Raw genomic sequence first — 16,006 nt, forward strand, 5'->3', positions numbered from 1 at the left:
CGCCTGGGTGGCTCAGTAGGTTAAAGCCTCTGCCTTCGGCTCTGGTCATGATCCTGGGGTCCTGGGATCGAGCCCTACATCAGGCTCTCTGAGAGCCTGCTTCCCTTCCTCTCTCTCTCCCTGCCTCTCTGCCTACTTGTGATCTCTGTCAAATAAATAAATAAAATGAAAAAAAAAAAAGTATCCTTTAAGACTAGGTATTCAAGACCTAGTGACTTAATTAGAAAACTGACAAAAATGAAACCCTGACCCAACTGAAAAAGTTGTGTGGTACAAGTAAAACAAAAATTGGACAATAACATGAAGGGAAAATTGTCAGATAAATAAAGTGAATGAGAGACATTAGGGTATATATGAACATGAAATACACTAGAATGAAAGTGATAATTTCCAAATAGAAACTTCAAAGGAGAAAATATAAACAAATTGAAAATCACTAATGTTCTTAAACAGAGGGCCCATTTCTCCACATTCTCTCCAACAGCTTTTAATTTTTACCAATCTGATAATGTGAAATCTAAGTACTTTCTCTACAGAAAGGAATGGAAGGGCATGATTCAGAGGATGAAAGGAAATGACAGAAAGGTACTTTTAAGTCAGGAACCAGGGTATGGAAAAGTACTGGTAAAAAGCTCTTGGGCTCTTGGCTGTCTCAGTTGGTAGAGCACATGACTCTGGTAGAGTACTTGACTCTTGATCTCAGGGTCATGAGTTCAAGCCCAACATTGGGTGTAGAGATTTCTTTAAAAAAAAAAAAATTTTTTTTAACCGAGAACAACAAGGAAGGGAAAGAAATACTGCTCATATTTCTAAGTGGAGTACATGTTGGAACAGAGCAGACCTCCATATATTTGGAAAAAAAAAAAAGAAAAACAGCTCATAAAAGTATATCATTTATTCACATGAAGCCAAAGAAAAGTGGGTCTGGAGAAGAAAACAGAAAGGCACAACTACCTTGTAAGTTACAGAACAAAAGAGCATCAAGGAGGAAAAAGAAAAAAAATACAGGGAGCCCAGCCATCCTGCTCCCTTACATCCTGTTTGGGAACAGGATACAGTATAAATAATAAACAAATAATACTATAAAAAATACAGAGAGCAATATTTATTCAGCACTGAGTGCACATCAGGGACCATGGAAGGCATGCTGCATTAGAAGACACAGAGTGCCGTATGAAGGCACAGGAGAAGTCTGTAAGAGGGAAGGCTTCATGGAGAGAAGAGTGAGCTTCTCCTGAAGATAAAACAGGAGGGAGCTGGGATGCAAAGCCTGGACACAGTAGTTCAGTAAAAAAGGAACAGGCGCCGCTTGAGCAGTGAGAAATCGATCAAACCATACTGCACTGTGAGGTATACACAGTGATCATGATGGATTAAGAACATGGATATAATACATAAATAGATCATGAGAAATGGTTTGGTCCAGAGATTATGCTCCAAGTCACATGAAGGTATAAAATGAAACAAATCATGGTCCAAATATCAAAAGGAATTGATTATAGTTCCTGAGGGGTCAAAGCTTTTAAACTACCATACAGGTTCTCAGATTTTAAATAACTGAGTCATATAAATAGGAAAATGAAAACAAATTACTTCAACTTATAGAAAAGAGCCCAATTTGTAATAAAAGAAAATAAAAAAAAACTTCCCAACATGTTTTCAAAATGCGTAAGCCTGAAGAGGACAGAAAATTTTAAAGGTGATATTTTACAAAACTGGATTAAAAAAAACAACAAAGGAAGCCAAATTATTGGATATCAAGTTTAAAATAAAAACATCAAGCTGGTGCTATGATAAAAGAAAGATCTGTAATAAAATATGACATTTTATGTCAAGTCATAAACAGAAATCAAGGAAAAAACTGAAACATAAAAGGAGAAATCAAGTGAAAATAATCACATTCAGTTATTAATTAGACAAATATTTACTGTGTGTCTACTCTATAGCAGGTTATTATTCTTGGCACCCAGGTTACAGCACTGAATGAAAGTGACAAAATTCTTTGCCTTCTTTGGAGTTACAGTCTAGGGAGAGAGACAGACAAAAAATAAATAATAATATATTTTTTTTTGACATGCTGCAAAGCAGTATGAAGAACAAAGCAGGGGAAGAGAGAATGAATGCCAGGAATCTCAGTTCTAAAGAAGGTCGGGAAGACACAAAGCGAGGCATGGACATTTCTGCCAAGAGCAAGAGGAAAGGGAGCGAGGCAGTCAGTGTCACACAGATCCAGCGTGCACAGTAATGACAAGAGACAAGGAAGGACAAAATTCATGAAACCAAGTTGTCCTCCCTTCTATGTCCTAAAAATAGAATTACCTTTCTAGTCAGTTCACTGTCTATGGTATGTATATATAAACTGAGCTAATAGTAAGTATTTAAAAAACCTAAAATTGTGATTATTTTTAAAAATGGAGTCAATATACTTGGATTAAAGTTTAATTTTTAGGCATGCCCAATAAAAACAAAGTAATAACTATATATAAGAACAAACTGAAACATAAGAAGACATTGTTTAGAATTCCTGAAAATTAAGGGGTACCTGGGTGGCCCAGTCAGGTAAGTATCTCAGGTCATGATTTTAGCTCAGGTCATGATCTCCAGGGTAGAGATGAAACCGACCTCACTGGGCTCTGCACTGGAAGTGGAGTCTCCTTAAGATTCTCTCTCCCTCTCCCTCTGCCCCTCCCTCTGCTTGCACTCTCATACACTGCCCCCACTTCTAAAAATTTTTTTAAAAAATAAAAAAACTCTTAAAAATTCCTAAAACTTGAAAAGTGAAATTTCTAACCTATTGGATTAAGTCAAAATCATAGAGATAAATTTATAACTTTTAATACAAATGATAAACTGAAAATTCAACATAACCTTCCCCCAAAATACAGGAAAATGTAAAGAAAAACAAGAAAAAAAGGTAAAATTAAATAAGCTATAAACATAAACACACAAGGATAAAATAAATTATGTCTCAAACAAGATTCTTTGATAAAAATAATAAAATCTTTATATCCCCCTAGAAATCATGTAAGTAAAAATAAAAGAGAAGCAAATTGAGATTAGAATATATATACATAAACCAGTGGATATTTTTAAACATCTGAAAATGAATAAGCAAGGACACAGGTGTTTTCCTTTTAAAACATAACAGTATAAAGCATTAGAATACCAAAAAAAGACCATTAGAACAGTATAAAGAATTAGAATAGCAAAAGAAAGCCAAAAAAGAAGAAACAAAAAATTATCAATAAAATGCTTCCTAAATATGAGATACAGAAATAACGGGAAATTCTTTCCAACTTGAAGAAATTTTAACTTCTTAACTAAGAGATCATGAATTATATATTCTATATGCATAGGAAAAAATACATGTAAAATACAAAACATAGAGTAAAATAAAAGCTGGCAGGTTGTCTAATTAATTCTAAGTTAAACAGCGTTCCAATTTCAACACTCAAGGTATTAGAGAAAACTAAACTCTTGCATTTTATTTATTGAAAAATTACTATTCACCAAGCACTGTAGTGAAAACTTTACATACACTATCAACACAAATGAAATTTAAGGCAATATTATTGTATCTGTTGGCATGTCACATAAATTACTAAGACAAGAACAAAAGTATAAGATCACTTAGTAGATACAAAATAATTTAATAAAATTCTATATAAGAATTCTGTAGGAATGGCTTCTATTTTTGGAAAAGGTATTTATTTTAAATAGCAAAAAGACCCATAAGTTACTATTGGAAATTGGATGATTTACTATGACCTAAAACGAAATGACACAAATAGTGGGAAAAAATGAGACAAATGTACCATTTTTTATATCATGGATGTGATAATTGTTATAATGACCATAGTATTCCTGGGGCCTCACATTATCAGGCACACAGATCAAAACAAATGACTAGTATATATACTATGAATAAAATACATAATCACTCACATAAACAGCTTTACACAAATTGTTCAGAAAGTATTAGTGTTGTTTGCGAGATGACAGCACTTGGGTAACACATGTTCTGAAGTGAAAATATGTAATTTTACAATGTAAAAAATGTTATTTTGTTATTTAGAAAAATAAATTGAAAAAAGAAGAAGAGCCTATTCACAAGAAAATAGTTTGAAAGATAATATTTCACTTTACTACTGTAACAAACAAAAATAAACAAAATTCAAACTAATTCCTTAGTTACAATGCTATCAGGATGCAATTAGCCAAATGCTTCAAAGGGCAGGAATTCTTAAAGAAAATAATCCATAACATTAAAAATCAACCTATACAAATAAAGATGTAAATGAAAGCATTACTAATAGCAAAAAATGAAAGTAAATTTAACATATAATTGGAATATAGTTACATAAATTAAGACACCAAAAGATTTTTTAAATGACATAATACTACAAGTGAAACATGATATAATGTTAAACTTAAAAAGCAGAATGTGAATTAGTATGTGTATGTGTGTGTGTGTATATATATATATGGACTGTTGTCTATATATTTTGAAAATGAATCACCTTCAGGTTTTAATCACAAATATGACAAAATTAATCCTGTAGGCAAACTACTAAAGAGAACTTTTAAAAAGTACAAATTCCTCAAACAGATTTCAAAATCCAATTTTAGAGTATTATCCTAAAGTCCCATTTTTTTCATCATAATATTAGGGAAGAGTCTAAAACACAGTATTTGCTGCCCTAATACCTGAGTCATCCATGAAAATGACAGGCTGTGACTAGATAAGAATATCTAAATTGAAATTCTGAAAAAATATCTATAATTTATTCCCAGAAATCAGGGGGTTCAGGGAATTGAAAATGCACAAGGTTTCTAAACTTATCTAGTACATATTGTACTCAAGCCAGCAGGTATGGCAGACCCTGTCCATCACCGACCTCAAATTTATCCCTCCCCATTCTTCCCTAATGATAAATTCTCAGTTTGTTCAGGCAGCCTTGGTGCACATCATCTATCCCAGCCCCAAGGGAAAAAGCAGGAATTCTTTAAATCAATCATGGACTCTGGGGCCCCCTGACCAATGACCGCTCTAGGGGTAACTACCTAATCCAGTCTGTCCAATGAGAAGTAAGCAGATGTCTGCAGCCATGTAACAGATTTGGCTAGCATGCCCTTTGCCAACACACCTTCTTCTTCCTGGAAGTACAAGGAGCCAAGAAGAGCAATGGGCATCTTACATTAACCAAAGCCAGCCTGAGAAAGGACATGAATGGAATGAAGGACAAAATCCAGGGTCCTTCGGGGCGCCTGGGTGGCTCAGAGGGTTAAGACTCTGCCTTTTGGGGCCCAGGTGAAGCGGGCCCCCGGGGGGGATGCGGCCGGGTCCGGTGGGGAGTAGCCTGGCTCGGAAGCGGAGGCCCGGCCTCGCCCGAGCAGGGTTCAGTCTCAGGCCCAACCTGCGGCGAGCGCCCACCCGCTAACCCCCTTGCAGGCATGGAGGAACCTGGCATGGACACGGAGGCCGAGACGGTGGCGACCGAGGTCTCCGCGCGGCCCCTGAACTGCGTGGAGGCCGAAGCCGCGGCGGGGGCGGCAGCGGAGGACTCCTGCGCGGCGCGAGGTAGCCTGCAGCCGGCCCCGGCCCAGCCCCCTGGGGACCCTGCGGCCCAGGCCTCGGTCAGCAACGGCGAGGATGCGGGCGGCGGCGCAGGCAGGGAGCTGGTGGACCTGAAGATCATCTGGAATAAGACTAAGCACGACGTGAAATTCCCCCTGGATAGCACAGGCTCCGAGCTAAAACAGAAGATTCACTCGATTACAGGTCTCCCCCCTGCCATGCAGAAAGTCATGTATAAGGGACTCGTTCCTGAGGATAAGACGTTGAGAGAAATAAAAGTGACCAGCGGAGCCAAGATCATGGTAGTTGGCTCCACGATAAATGATGTTTTAGCCGTAAACACACCCAAAGATGCTGCCCAGCAGGGTGCAAAGGCCGAAGAAAACAAGAAGGAGCCGCTCTGCAGGCAGAAGCAACACAGGAAAGTGTTGGATAAAGGAAAGCCCGAAGATGTGATGCCATCTGTTAAGGGTGCCCAGGAGCACCTGCCAACGGTACCCTTATCCGGCATGTACAACAAGTCCGGAGGCAAAGTGAGACTCACCTTCAAGCTGGAACAAGACCAGCTGTGGATTGGCACTAAAGGCGTTTCAGTTGGGCCCCACGGAAGCCTCTTACTACTGGGTGTACTGGGTCCCAACTCAATATGTGGATGCAATCAAAGACACTGTGCTGGGGAAGTGGCAGTATTTTTGAAAGCACTTTCACCTCTGGCCCAGGAGACTGACCCAAAGTGAAGGACATTGCTGGGAGAGGCCTGCAGCATCCCTGGATTTCAGAGTTCTGGGACTTTGTTCAAAAACAAACAAACAAAAACCCTATATCCACTCTAAGGTGATGTGGTGACTGAAGCCAGAGGTGATGTACTTTCACCATTAGCTTAATTTTAACTTAAAATCACCGGTTCCCTTTTCTGGCAGTCAGCTTCATACCATTTTTCAAGTCCATACCGTGGAAATCAATAAATCTGAGTTCGAGCAAAAAAAAAAAAAAAAAAAAAAAAAGACTCTGCCTTTGGCTCAGGTCATGATCTCAGGGTCCTGGGATCAAGTCCCACATCAGGCTCTCTGCTCAGCAGGGAGCCTGCTTCCTCTTCTCTCTCTCTGCCTGCCTCTCTGCCTACTCATGATCTCTCTCTGTCAAATAAATAAATAAAATCTTTAAAAAAAACAAAAAATCCGGGGTCCTTCATGGCATCCCTGAGCATGTACCCCAGACCTGAAGTGTTGGCTTTATTGAGAAATTAACTTGCCTTTGCTTAAACCACTACAGTCATTTCTAATACTTGAAGCAAATCACACTCCTGATACAAGAAATTAATCTGCATAAAGGTGATTTCTATTTATAAATACTTGCCATTTAATTTTTACCAAGAGCTATTTTGATCAAAGGTATTTAAACAAGAGGTAGTAGGTAGAATAAAGAAATGAAGAAACAAATGAATAAATAGAAGATAATAATAGGATCTTTAAGACAGTTCTTTAAATTTAGCTCCTACAGTAGAGACCACTAGAAAATATATGAAAAATCATACACGTGAAGTATAAAATTGGGGTGTTAATAAGGAAGTCCCTTTCTTTCAGCCTGTATTTTAATGATTAGCCAAGAAAAGTACTCCACATCAAAGCTTGCTCCAGAAATTGGTATGAATCTTCACATAAAAAATAAATTTACATAATTCTTTCCTACTTTAAATGGGAGTTGGCTTCTTATTTTTCAAGTTAGAAAACCTGCTTTTGGAAATCCCCAAAATTAAATTTTACATATGGTATGAAAAAAATGTGGAAAACTTCATATTGTCTATAAAGGTGAATCAGGCTCAAAGTATTCTAGTGAGAGTCAGGAATGAGGTCCAAATTCTTTGATTAAAAAAAAAAATCAAGTTGATTGTAATCAAATGATTACAGTTACCAAATGATTGCTCTACATTAATCTGTCAGATAAATTAAAAGGTTATGACATTTCATGCGGCTATCTAAGATTATTACTGTCCTAGACAATGGCACCATAATCTTCCATAATGTTCTAACACAATCCTGGTTTCCTGGTATATAATTATTCACGGGGGAGTCCAATGTCACTGGAAACAAAAGTCCATGAACAGTGCACATTAACGAAAACTATTAATACTTTTTTATCTTGCTTTGCTTTCCTCTACAAAAAGTGAAGTTACAGTTAGGTTTGAGCAGAAAATGAAAATGTTGGCATCTGCTGCTAGCTTGCATACATTTAAAATGCTTCAGAAAATAAAGCAGGTGACTTAGATTATTGAGGTTCATAAACTAAAGCGTCACGAGCAAATCACCGATATGTGTGGATGCCAGTTCCACAGCACCCACCAGCTCTGCCCAGCCTTCCACACCACCGCTGACCACGGTCAGTTAAATGGAAGCCCGGGAAGTGGTTCTCTGAGGCTCCTGACATGCCTTCTCTCAGAACGGAAGTCTACCTTCAAACCGGCGGGCACTCTCCTCACGTCCAGTTCCCTACTGTCTCCTAACAACCTACTTACTGCTCCTAATGTATCCAGAAAATCAGAGAAGGTAAAAACCAGATTCATCCTTAGAAAAGCAAGGCTCTCTCTACAGTCATAAGAACAGTGAGTATCTAGTGCAAGGCTTGGTACATTCTGGACACGCAAGCAAAAGTATGCTTTCCCCCTATTTTTTCGGTCTGTGCCCTTGCAAAGATGAGTTACTTATTTCTTAAAAACTGAACTTATACAAACCTAAAAATCAGTAGTTTTCATCATAAAACAGCCAGAAATAATATTTACATTCTATCTGGCAGTCAACTCACGCCTAATGTTACAGTATTCCCACATGGAAAAGTAAGGTAGGTTTCTTTCTATCAGTTACACCTGACAGGAGCCAAGTTTCATTGCTGGGCCTCTTAAAACAAGTACGAACTCAAGTAGGAGTCGATCAAGGCTTTAGTTTAATTTTACTTTACTTTGTTCATTTTCATTCTTTGTATTCTATAAAGTACATCCACGAGGGCCCAAGTTTAACAGAACCATAGTCATATGAATTAAACAGGCACTCCTGGATTGAGAGCCCAAGCCAGAAGGTAACAAGTAGCTTCAGTGGTCCCACTAAGCAGAGAAGCACAGAGACACAACCCACAGTAGCCTTCATTGGCAGCAAGGTCCTGCTGATTCACGAACAGCAGACCTCCTTGCTTATGAAATCAGTGACTGTAAAGAACTTAAGTAAAACTATAATAAAATGGCAGGGGGAAGTGATATATAATGGAGAAAGATATCCTATGTATAAAAGTAATGAAGAAAATCAGAAAAAAAAAAAGGCCGATATATTTGGTTACACAAAACTTGAAGACATCTGTGTATTAAAAGGCAAACCGAAAACTAGCAAGTTCAATACAGGTTTAGATACTGAACATCTATGAAGAGTCCCTATAAATCAAGATGAGGTACTAAGACTCCAAAAGAAAACTGGGAAAAGTTGTAACAGGCAATTAACAAAGGAGAAGAAAATAAATAATTGGCTAATAAGCATTTAAAAATATTTCTCTTCAGGAATAAATACAAATAAAGAGGTTGAGGCAGGGATTGCCCCCCCACCAATAAAATGTGCTCCCTAGCTACAGGGAGGAGTGAAAACTAGTTTAAGGAAAAAAAAAAAAAAAAACTTTGAAATATGTACCAAGAGCCTTTATAAAATGTTTACATAATTTTTATATACCCAGCTATTTTATTCCTGAAAATTTCTTAAGGAAATAATCCAAAAGACACAATCTTATGGAGAATAGGTTCATGACAGCATTATTTACAATAGAAAAGAATTATATGGAACCCCAAAAGCCCTCAAACAGCCAAAGCAATCTTAAAAAAGAAAAACTGGGAGTATCACAATATCAGATTTCAAGTTAAATTTAGTATTTTAAACAGTACGGTACTAGCATAAAAACAGACACACATATCAATAGAATACAACAGAAAATCCACAAATAAACTCACAATTATATATGTTCAATTAATCTTTGACAAAGGAGAAATGAATATCAAATGGGAAAAGTCTCTTCCACAAATGGTGTTGGGAAAACTGTCTGGACAGCAACATGCAAAAGAATGAAACTAGACCACTTTTTTATACTATACATAAAAGCAAACTCAAAATGGATTAAAGACCTAAATGTGAGACCTGAAACCATAAAATCCTTGAAGAAAGGACAGGCAGTAATCTCCGACATGGGGCACAGCAACCTTTTTCTAGAAAAGTCTCTGGAGGCAGGGAAATAAAAGCAAAAATAAACTACTGAGACTACCTTAAAATAAAATAGGAAACAATCAATAAAACTAAAAGGCAACCTACTAAATGGGAAAGGTTATTTTCAAATGACATATCCAATAAAAGGTTAGTATCCAAAATATATAAAGAACTGATACAACTCAATACCCAAAAAACAAATAATCCAATTTTAAAATGAATACTGGGTGCACCTGGGTGGCTCATTCAGTTGAACCTTTGATTCTTGATTGTGGCTCAGGTCATGACCTCAGGGTCATGAGACTGAGCCCTGCATTGGGCTTCATGCTCCATAGGGAGTCTGCTTGAGATTCTCTCTCTCCCTCTCCTGACATGTGCTCTCTCTCTCAAATTAAAAAAAAAAAAAAATCTTTTTAAAAAAGTTGGCAGAAGACATACAGATGACCAAAAGACACACAAAAAGATGCCCAACATCACTGATCATCAGGGAAATGCAGATCAAAACCACAATGAGATATAACCTCCTACCTGTCAGAATGCCCAACATCAAAAACACAAGAAACAAGTGTGGCCAAGGATGTGGAGAAAAAGGAACCTTCGTGCACCACTGGCGGACAAGCAAACTGGTGCAGCCACAATGGAAAGCAGTATGGAGCGTCCTCAAAAAATTAAAAATGGAGCTACCTTACAATCCGTAATCACAATACTGAATGCTTCGCCAAAAAATAAAAAAACACTAATTGAAAGGCTTACATGCACCTCTGTGTTTATTACAGCATTATTTACAATAGCCAAACTATGGAAGCAGCCCAAATGTCCAACACACACACACACACACACACACACACACACACTCTCATACTCACAATGGAATATCCGCCATTAAAAAAAAAAGAATGAATTCTTACCATTGGCAACAACATGGACGAAGCTAGAGAGGAAAATCCTGAATGAAATAAGTCAGTCAGAAAAAGACAAACATCATATGATCTCACTCATGTGGAATTTAAGAAATAAAACAAGCAAAGGAAAAAAAAGGAGAGAGAGAGAGAGAGACAAACCAAGAAACAGACACTTAACTATAGAGAACAAACTGGTGGTTACCAGAGGGGAGGTGGGTGAGGGGGAGGGAGAAATAGGGAATGGGAACTAAAGAGTACACTTAGCATGATGAAAATACAATATAATAAAATACAATAATTAAAAAAAAATGAAAGAACTCTAAGCATCCTAAATGTCCCCAAACTAAAGAAATCATGTTATGTCCACAAACACAATACTGTTTACTCATTACAATTATGTTTAAGTGTTTAACTACATGAGAGAACACAACAGAATATTACGTTTAAATTTAAGTAATATCTCAACAATGGAAAAAGGGAAAACGCCTGATTAACAGCAAGGGTGCAGATGGGGAGACTACAACAAGAAGCAGGATTTCAGGGTTGGTAATGTTAATAGTGATTATTAACCTTCCGTACGCATGTTACATTGTATCGAGGTTTTCTACAGTCTCTAAAGAAGACAGGGTCTCTACCAGCTCGTTACACTTCCAGCACTGGGCACCGCACTGGGCACATAGTAGGTATCTGCTGCTTAAACTGAAAGCCAAAGGAAAAACATTCACATAGATGAAGAAACACACATAACACATATACATACATGTGTAAATCTACATGTATGTGGGTGGGTGTGTCTATATATACTTGCAAACAGAGTAGCAACACTATAAAGGTAAGAAGAGAGTAACTTTTCTAAATGCATGTTTATACTCAATCTGTAAAAAGCAGGGCTGTCTGGATACTGCTGGCAAGTTAACAAGAAAGAAAACATCCAAAAACTTGCCAAAAATATTTTTTAAAAATAAAATCAGAGGATGTTGTAATTTGTGAATTGTTATCTTTGTTCTGATCAATATACAAATGAACAAAGAGCAGCTCAAACCAGCAATTCATACAGAAGGGAGGGGGGTGGAGTTTTACTCAAGAATGCGAGGAATGTCTCCTTGGGTTTCATCCTGGGGTAACTGATAAGAAGCAAAGGACTTCATAATATAGAAAAAGACCTTCTTCTCTCACTAGCCCATAGCACAAAACCAGATACAAGTTTTTCAACTTCCTATTTTTTTAATCTTTGCAGTTATTTTTAAGTCTGATGTTTAAATTCCATAGTTTAAGAGTCATCCACTCTTAAATTCAATACCATGTCTTCATTCATGCAAAAGGAAGCACTAATGTTGTTTAGAAAGAAATGAGGCATCGTGGCATCCTGAAATTAACGTTGGAAGGTTTCAGCACAGTTAAACCACCACTGGATTACTAATTGATATTAAAAGACATTAATTTGTTTAGAAAGTGAAAAATACAGTGTTTAAACAGAAACACTCTCCAAATCACCTTTGATGAACAGAAACAATGTATCAGTGCATGTTCCTAGAAACTCACAGAAGATACCACTGTCTGTAAATACTAGGGAAAAAGAATTTTTCCCCATTTGCTATTAATCCTTGGTACATGTGAAAGTACTGAGCAGAATGTTCCACTCAGATAGGTCAAGGCTCAAAGTATATAACTGGTTGAGGGCATGACTTCAAATAAAAACCCTAACCTGAAAAACACAAATGCGGATGGGTGCCACCTTTTGCTCTCTGTGGACCGGAAATGACTGATTACAGCACGCGACACCCAACAAGCTGCAACATCTCCACTCCAAAGGAAGGAGACTAGAAACTCAAACTCTTCAACTAATAGAGAATCTCGGAGTACTGAAATGCTTCATAGGCAATCCTGGGCTAAGTTCTCAATTTAAGAAAGCTGATAAGAACAGCATTCATTCAAAGAATCAGTCAGCTCTGCACTAAAGACAAGCATACACACATTTTGATATTTGCTTTCCATATGTTAAAAAAATTCTGGATGATGAAGAAGAGTCCTAGCAATTCAATGTGTCCTGTGTCATACATAAATCTCTAAAATGGGTGCAGGCCAAGGAAAAAGGCTCCTTCCCTACATGGTTCTGGTACGCTTTGTCTTGTCTTAGAATATCATCAATTCATAGATCTGCTCAAATTCTGATGTGAGCATTTTCCAAGGGGGAGAGAAACACACTCTGAAAAACCCACCTTTCCTATCTTGATGCCCAATTTAGCAAAATTCACATTAAAGACCCCATTCGGTTGACTGAGGGGTAAAGAAGAACTGGAGAGAAGGAAAAATGAAGCAGAAGAAATACATTTTTTTCCTCTTCTGTCATTACTGTTTTTAACCTAACATGTCTCTCAAAGCGTTTAGCTCCATGGTGATGGGAGCAGGCGAAAAATATAGAAACACTGAAAGAACAAATTCCCTCAGAATATTTTAGGGTTTCTAACGCAAAGCTTACCGTGGAACTACAGAGGCATACTAAGTTGAAAATAGAGTCTTATAACTTAGTAATGATGTAAGATGAAGAATCTTTCTTTATAATAGCTTTTTAAAAATCTGCTACATTCCTCACTGCCCCCCACCCCCAAATCAGCCATCAACTTGATTTTTTTGCATAGTAATTTCCCAAGGTAAAGAATATAAAAGAAAAAGAGAGGGCGGTTTCAAACAGTAGGCTTCAATTTTGTCCCCAAGAGGCCATTTGGCGGTATCTGGAGTCATGTACGGTTTCAGCTGGGGAGTAATGCTACGAACACCCACCGAGCAGAGGCCAAGGGAAACTGAGGACGTCCTCACCAGAGACAGACTCCCGTAACAGAAGCATCTGGCCCCAAGTGCCAAGGGTCCAGAGGTTCCCACCCTGGTTTAGAAGTATCTTTAGCATTGAAATGCATCGATTATAATCACCCAAATTCCAAACTTAGTCCCTTGGTTTAAACAAGGGAGGAAGGCTCCCAGGCTCTCTGCAGCGCCCACACACCAATGTATATGATGGTTCTACTTTTACCCTCGGGGGTACAGACCTGAAAACCACTGTCAGAGGGGAGTTTGCCACTGAAAGACTTATACGAACTGAAAAGAAATATATGACATAGAGAAATATATTTGCAAATAATCCTGAAAAGGTTATAAAGGAATTTTAACTAACATAAAGCAAAAGATGATGTTATTAAATGAAATTGTATCAACGATATACTATACATTTTGTAGCAGCGATGACAGATACCCCACAATTTCCATTTACTGATCCTCGCTTGCTAAAAATCTTCCAAAATCTTCTTTCCCTCAAAGTCTTAATTAGATGTCTAGAGGTAATTAAGTTCATTCTTTATTTTAATTAATGATATTTCCTGAATACCTACCTATCTATGACCTGTTCTAAGATGTGAGGATAGGCTGGTGAACACAGGGGCAAAGCTGTCATTCTAAGAGCTTACATTCTAGTAGGGGAAGATCAAGAACAAGCCCATCAATAAATAATACAAAGGTCAGAGAGTGAGAAGTGCCATCCGGAAAAATAAAATTAAAAAAATAATGTGGTCAACGTGGCTGGTTGGCGGCTCTCATCAGTTGGTTGGTCAAGGAAGGCCTCTCTGTGAAGAAGTCGTTTAAGATAAGAACACCTAAACGTCAAGAAGGAATCTGCTACCTAAAGGAAAGACATTCCTGGGGCACCCGGGGGTACAGTCAGTTTGGGGTTTGACTCTTAGGTTGTGATCTCAGGGTGGAGGGACTGAACCCCCCCCCCCGCCTTACTCCCTCTGTAAAATAAATAAACAAATCTTTAAAGAACAACAATAAAGGAAGGGCATTCCAGGCAGAAGGAAGAGCAAATAGAAAGACCCTAAAATAGGAAGAGACTCAGCATGCCCAAAGGGAAGAGAGCCAGTACGGCTGGAAGGGAGGGGGGTGACTTGAGGTAGGAGAGACAGATGGTGTCAGTTTACAAGGAAGGTTGGAGGCCTTCTTAAGTAGCTGCAGGGCAGCATGGCCTTGTCTCGTGACATGACCGGGCGTGAGATGCACATGGCATGCATTAGGGTAGGATCAGCAGAAATGGAGAGCAGTGGACAAGGTGGGTGTTTTGAAGGTACAGACAGTAGGCATGCTGAGAGATTAGAGATTAGATGCTGGTAATCTACATGGCACTCTGCTGGATGTAGAACACAATGAATCAAGGGTAACTCTTCAATGTCAAGAAGGGTGGATGGTTCTGGGTGGTGAGTCTCCCAAGAAATTTGGAGTGTTCGGGAAGGTTAAAGGACTGTACGTAGGATGGCCATCGACACTGGTCTGCCTAGGACTGAGAGGCTTCCCCAGAAGGTGTTAAAACCAAGAGAGTCCTGAGAAACCATGTTGTGTTGTGCGCTTGACACAGAAATCAAGAGTTTTGTGCTGACCACTGGAGATGTATGTGGAGATATCAGGGAAGCCACCAAAAACACAAATCTGAAATAAGTCTGAGCTGGAGATAAAGAAGCAGGTATAATGGAGGTATGTGGTTGGCAGTGAAAGTCGCAGAATGAGATGACATCTCCTTGGTAGAGAAGAGGCCCCAGGATGGAGCTGGTATTTCTCTTTTTCACAGGTAACGTGTTTACGGTCCAGTTCTCTGCCTCATGGCCACGGCTCTCCAGACTTCACACTCCATGTTTTTGACTCTTACTTTCCAGATCTCCCCAGAAAATCAGAAACACAAAGTAAAATGCATATTTCAGATGCTTCGGGCAAGCCATTTCCACTCACACCCTCCATTCTTACTTCCTTCATCCCACCGTTCTGAGCTCCTCTCCTGAGTCACAGAAAAGCCCAAATGTGCAGACCAGGTTTCTCATCCATCCTCTCCTGTGCCTTTCCCAAAGCTTCCCAGCAAAGAAATCCACTATTGCTACTGACAAATGTTTTCATTTTCTTACTCCCAATCCCACATCTCCCTTTTTCTAATTATCCTCAACAAGCTTGACCTTCAACTTTTACAATCCAAAACTCTCACAATAAAAAAAAAAAATCTCAAAATTGAGGAAAAAGAATACAGAAGCAAGTAAGTAAACAACAGAAACCCTCCAAGGGCAAGTTTCAGTTGAGAGGGGCCCACAGTTCAGGGCATTAGTCTCTTTGAAAAGACTCCTAACACCCTTGGCTGTAGCTTAACTTGGGTACAGTGGCATTCAGAAAGGGAACAATTACCAGGGTGACTCAACAGATGGCCCATTTAAACTATGGGATTAACACAATGTGTCTGGTGACCTAGTTCAAGTAACTAAATAGAAACCTCC

The 16,006-nt window shown here is 38.5% G+C and overlaps 2 protein-coding genes across 5 annotated transcripts in view; one reads left to right on the plus strand and one right to left on the minus strand.

Annotated features, from left to right (window-relative positions):
* LOC116591803 overlaps positions 1 to 16,006 on the minus strand; it is a 229,437-nt gene that overhangs the window by 17,615 nt on the left and 195,816 nt on the right. The window lies entirely within an intron of this gene.
* LOC116591802 (ubiquitin domain-containing protein UBFD1-like) lies at positions 5,447 to 6,556 on the plus strand. Its single transcript, XM_032345068.1, is given in 2 exon segments — positions 5,447 to 6,161; positions 6,163 to 6,556. Coding segments are annotated over 2 exon segments (819 nt in total). The 5' UTR covers positions 5,447 to 5,454; the 3' UTR covers positions 6,275 to 6,556.

The sequence above is a fragment of the Mustela erminea genome, chromosome 5, assembly GCF_009829155.1.
Source record: "Mustela erminea isolate mMusErm1 chromosome 5, mMusErm1.Pri, whole genome shotgun sequence".
NCBI classification, from domain to species: Eukaryota; Metazoa; Chordata; class Mammalia; order Carnivora; family Mustelidae; genus Mustela; species Mustela erminea.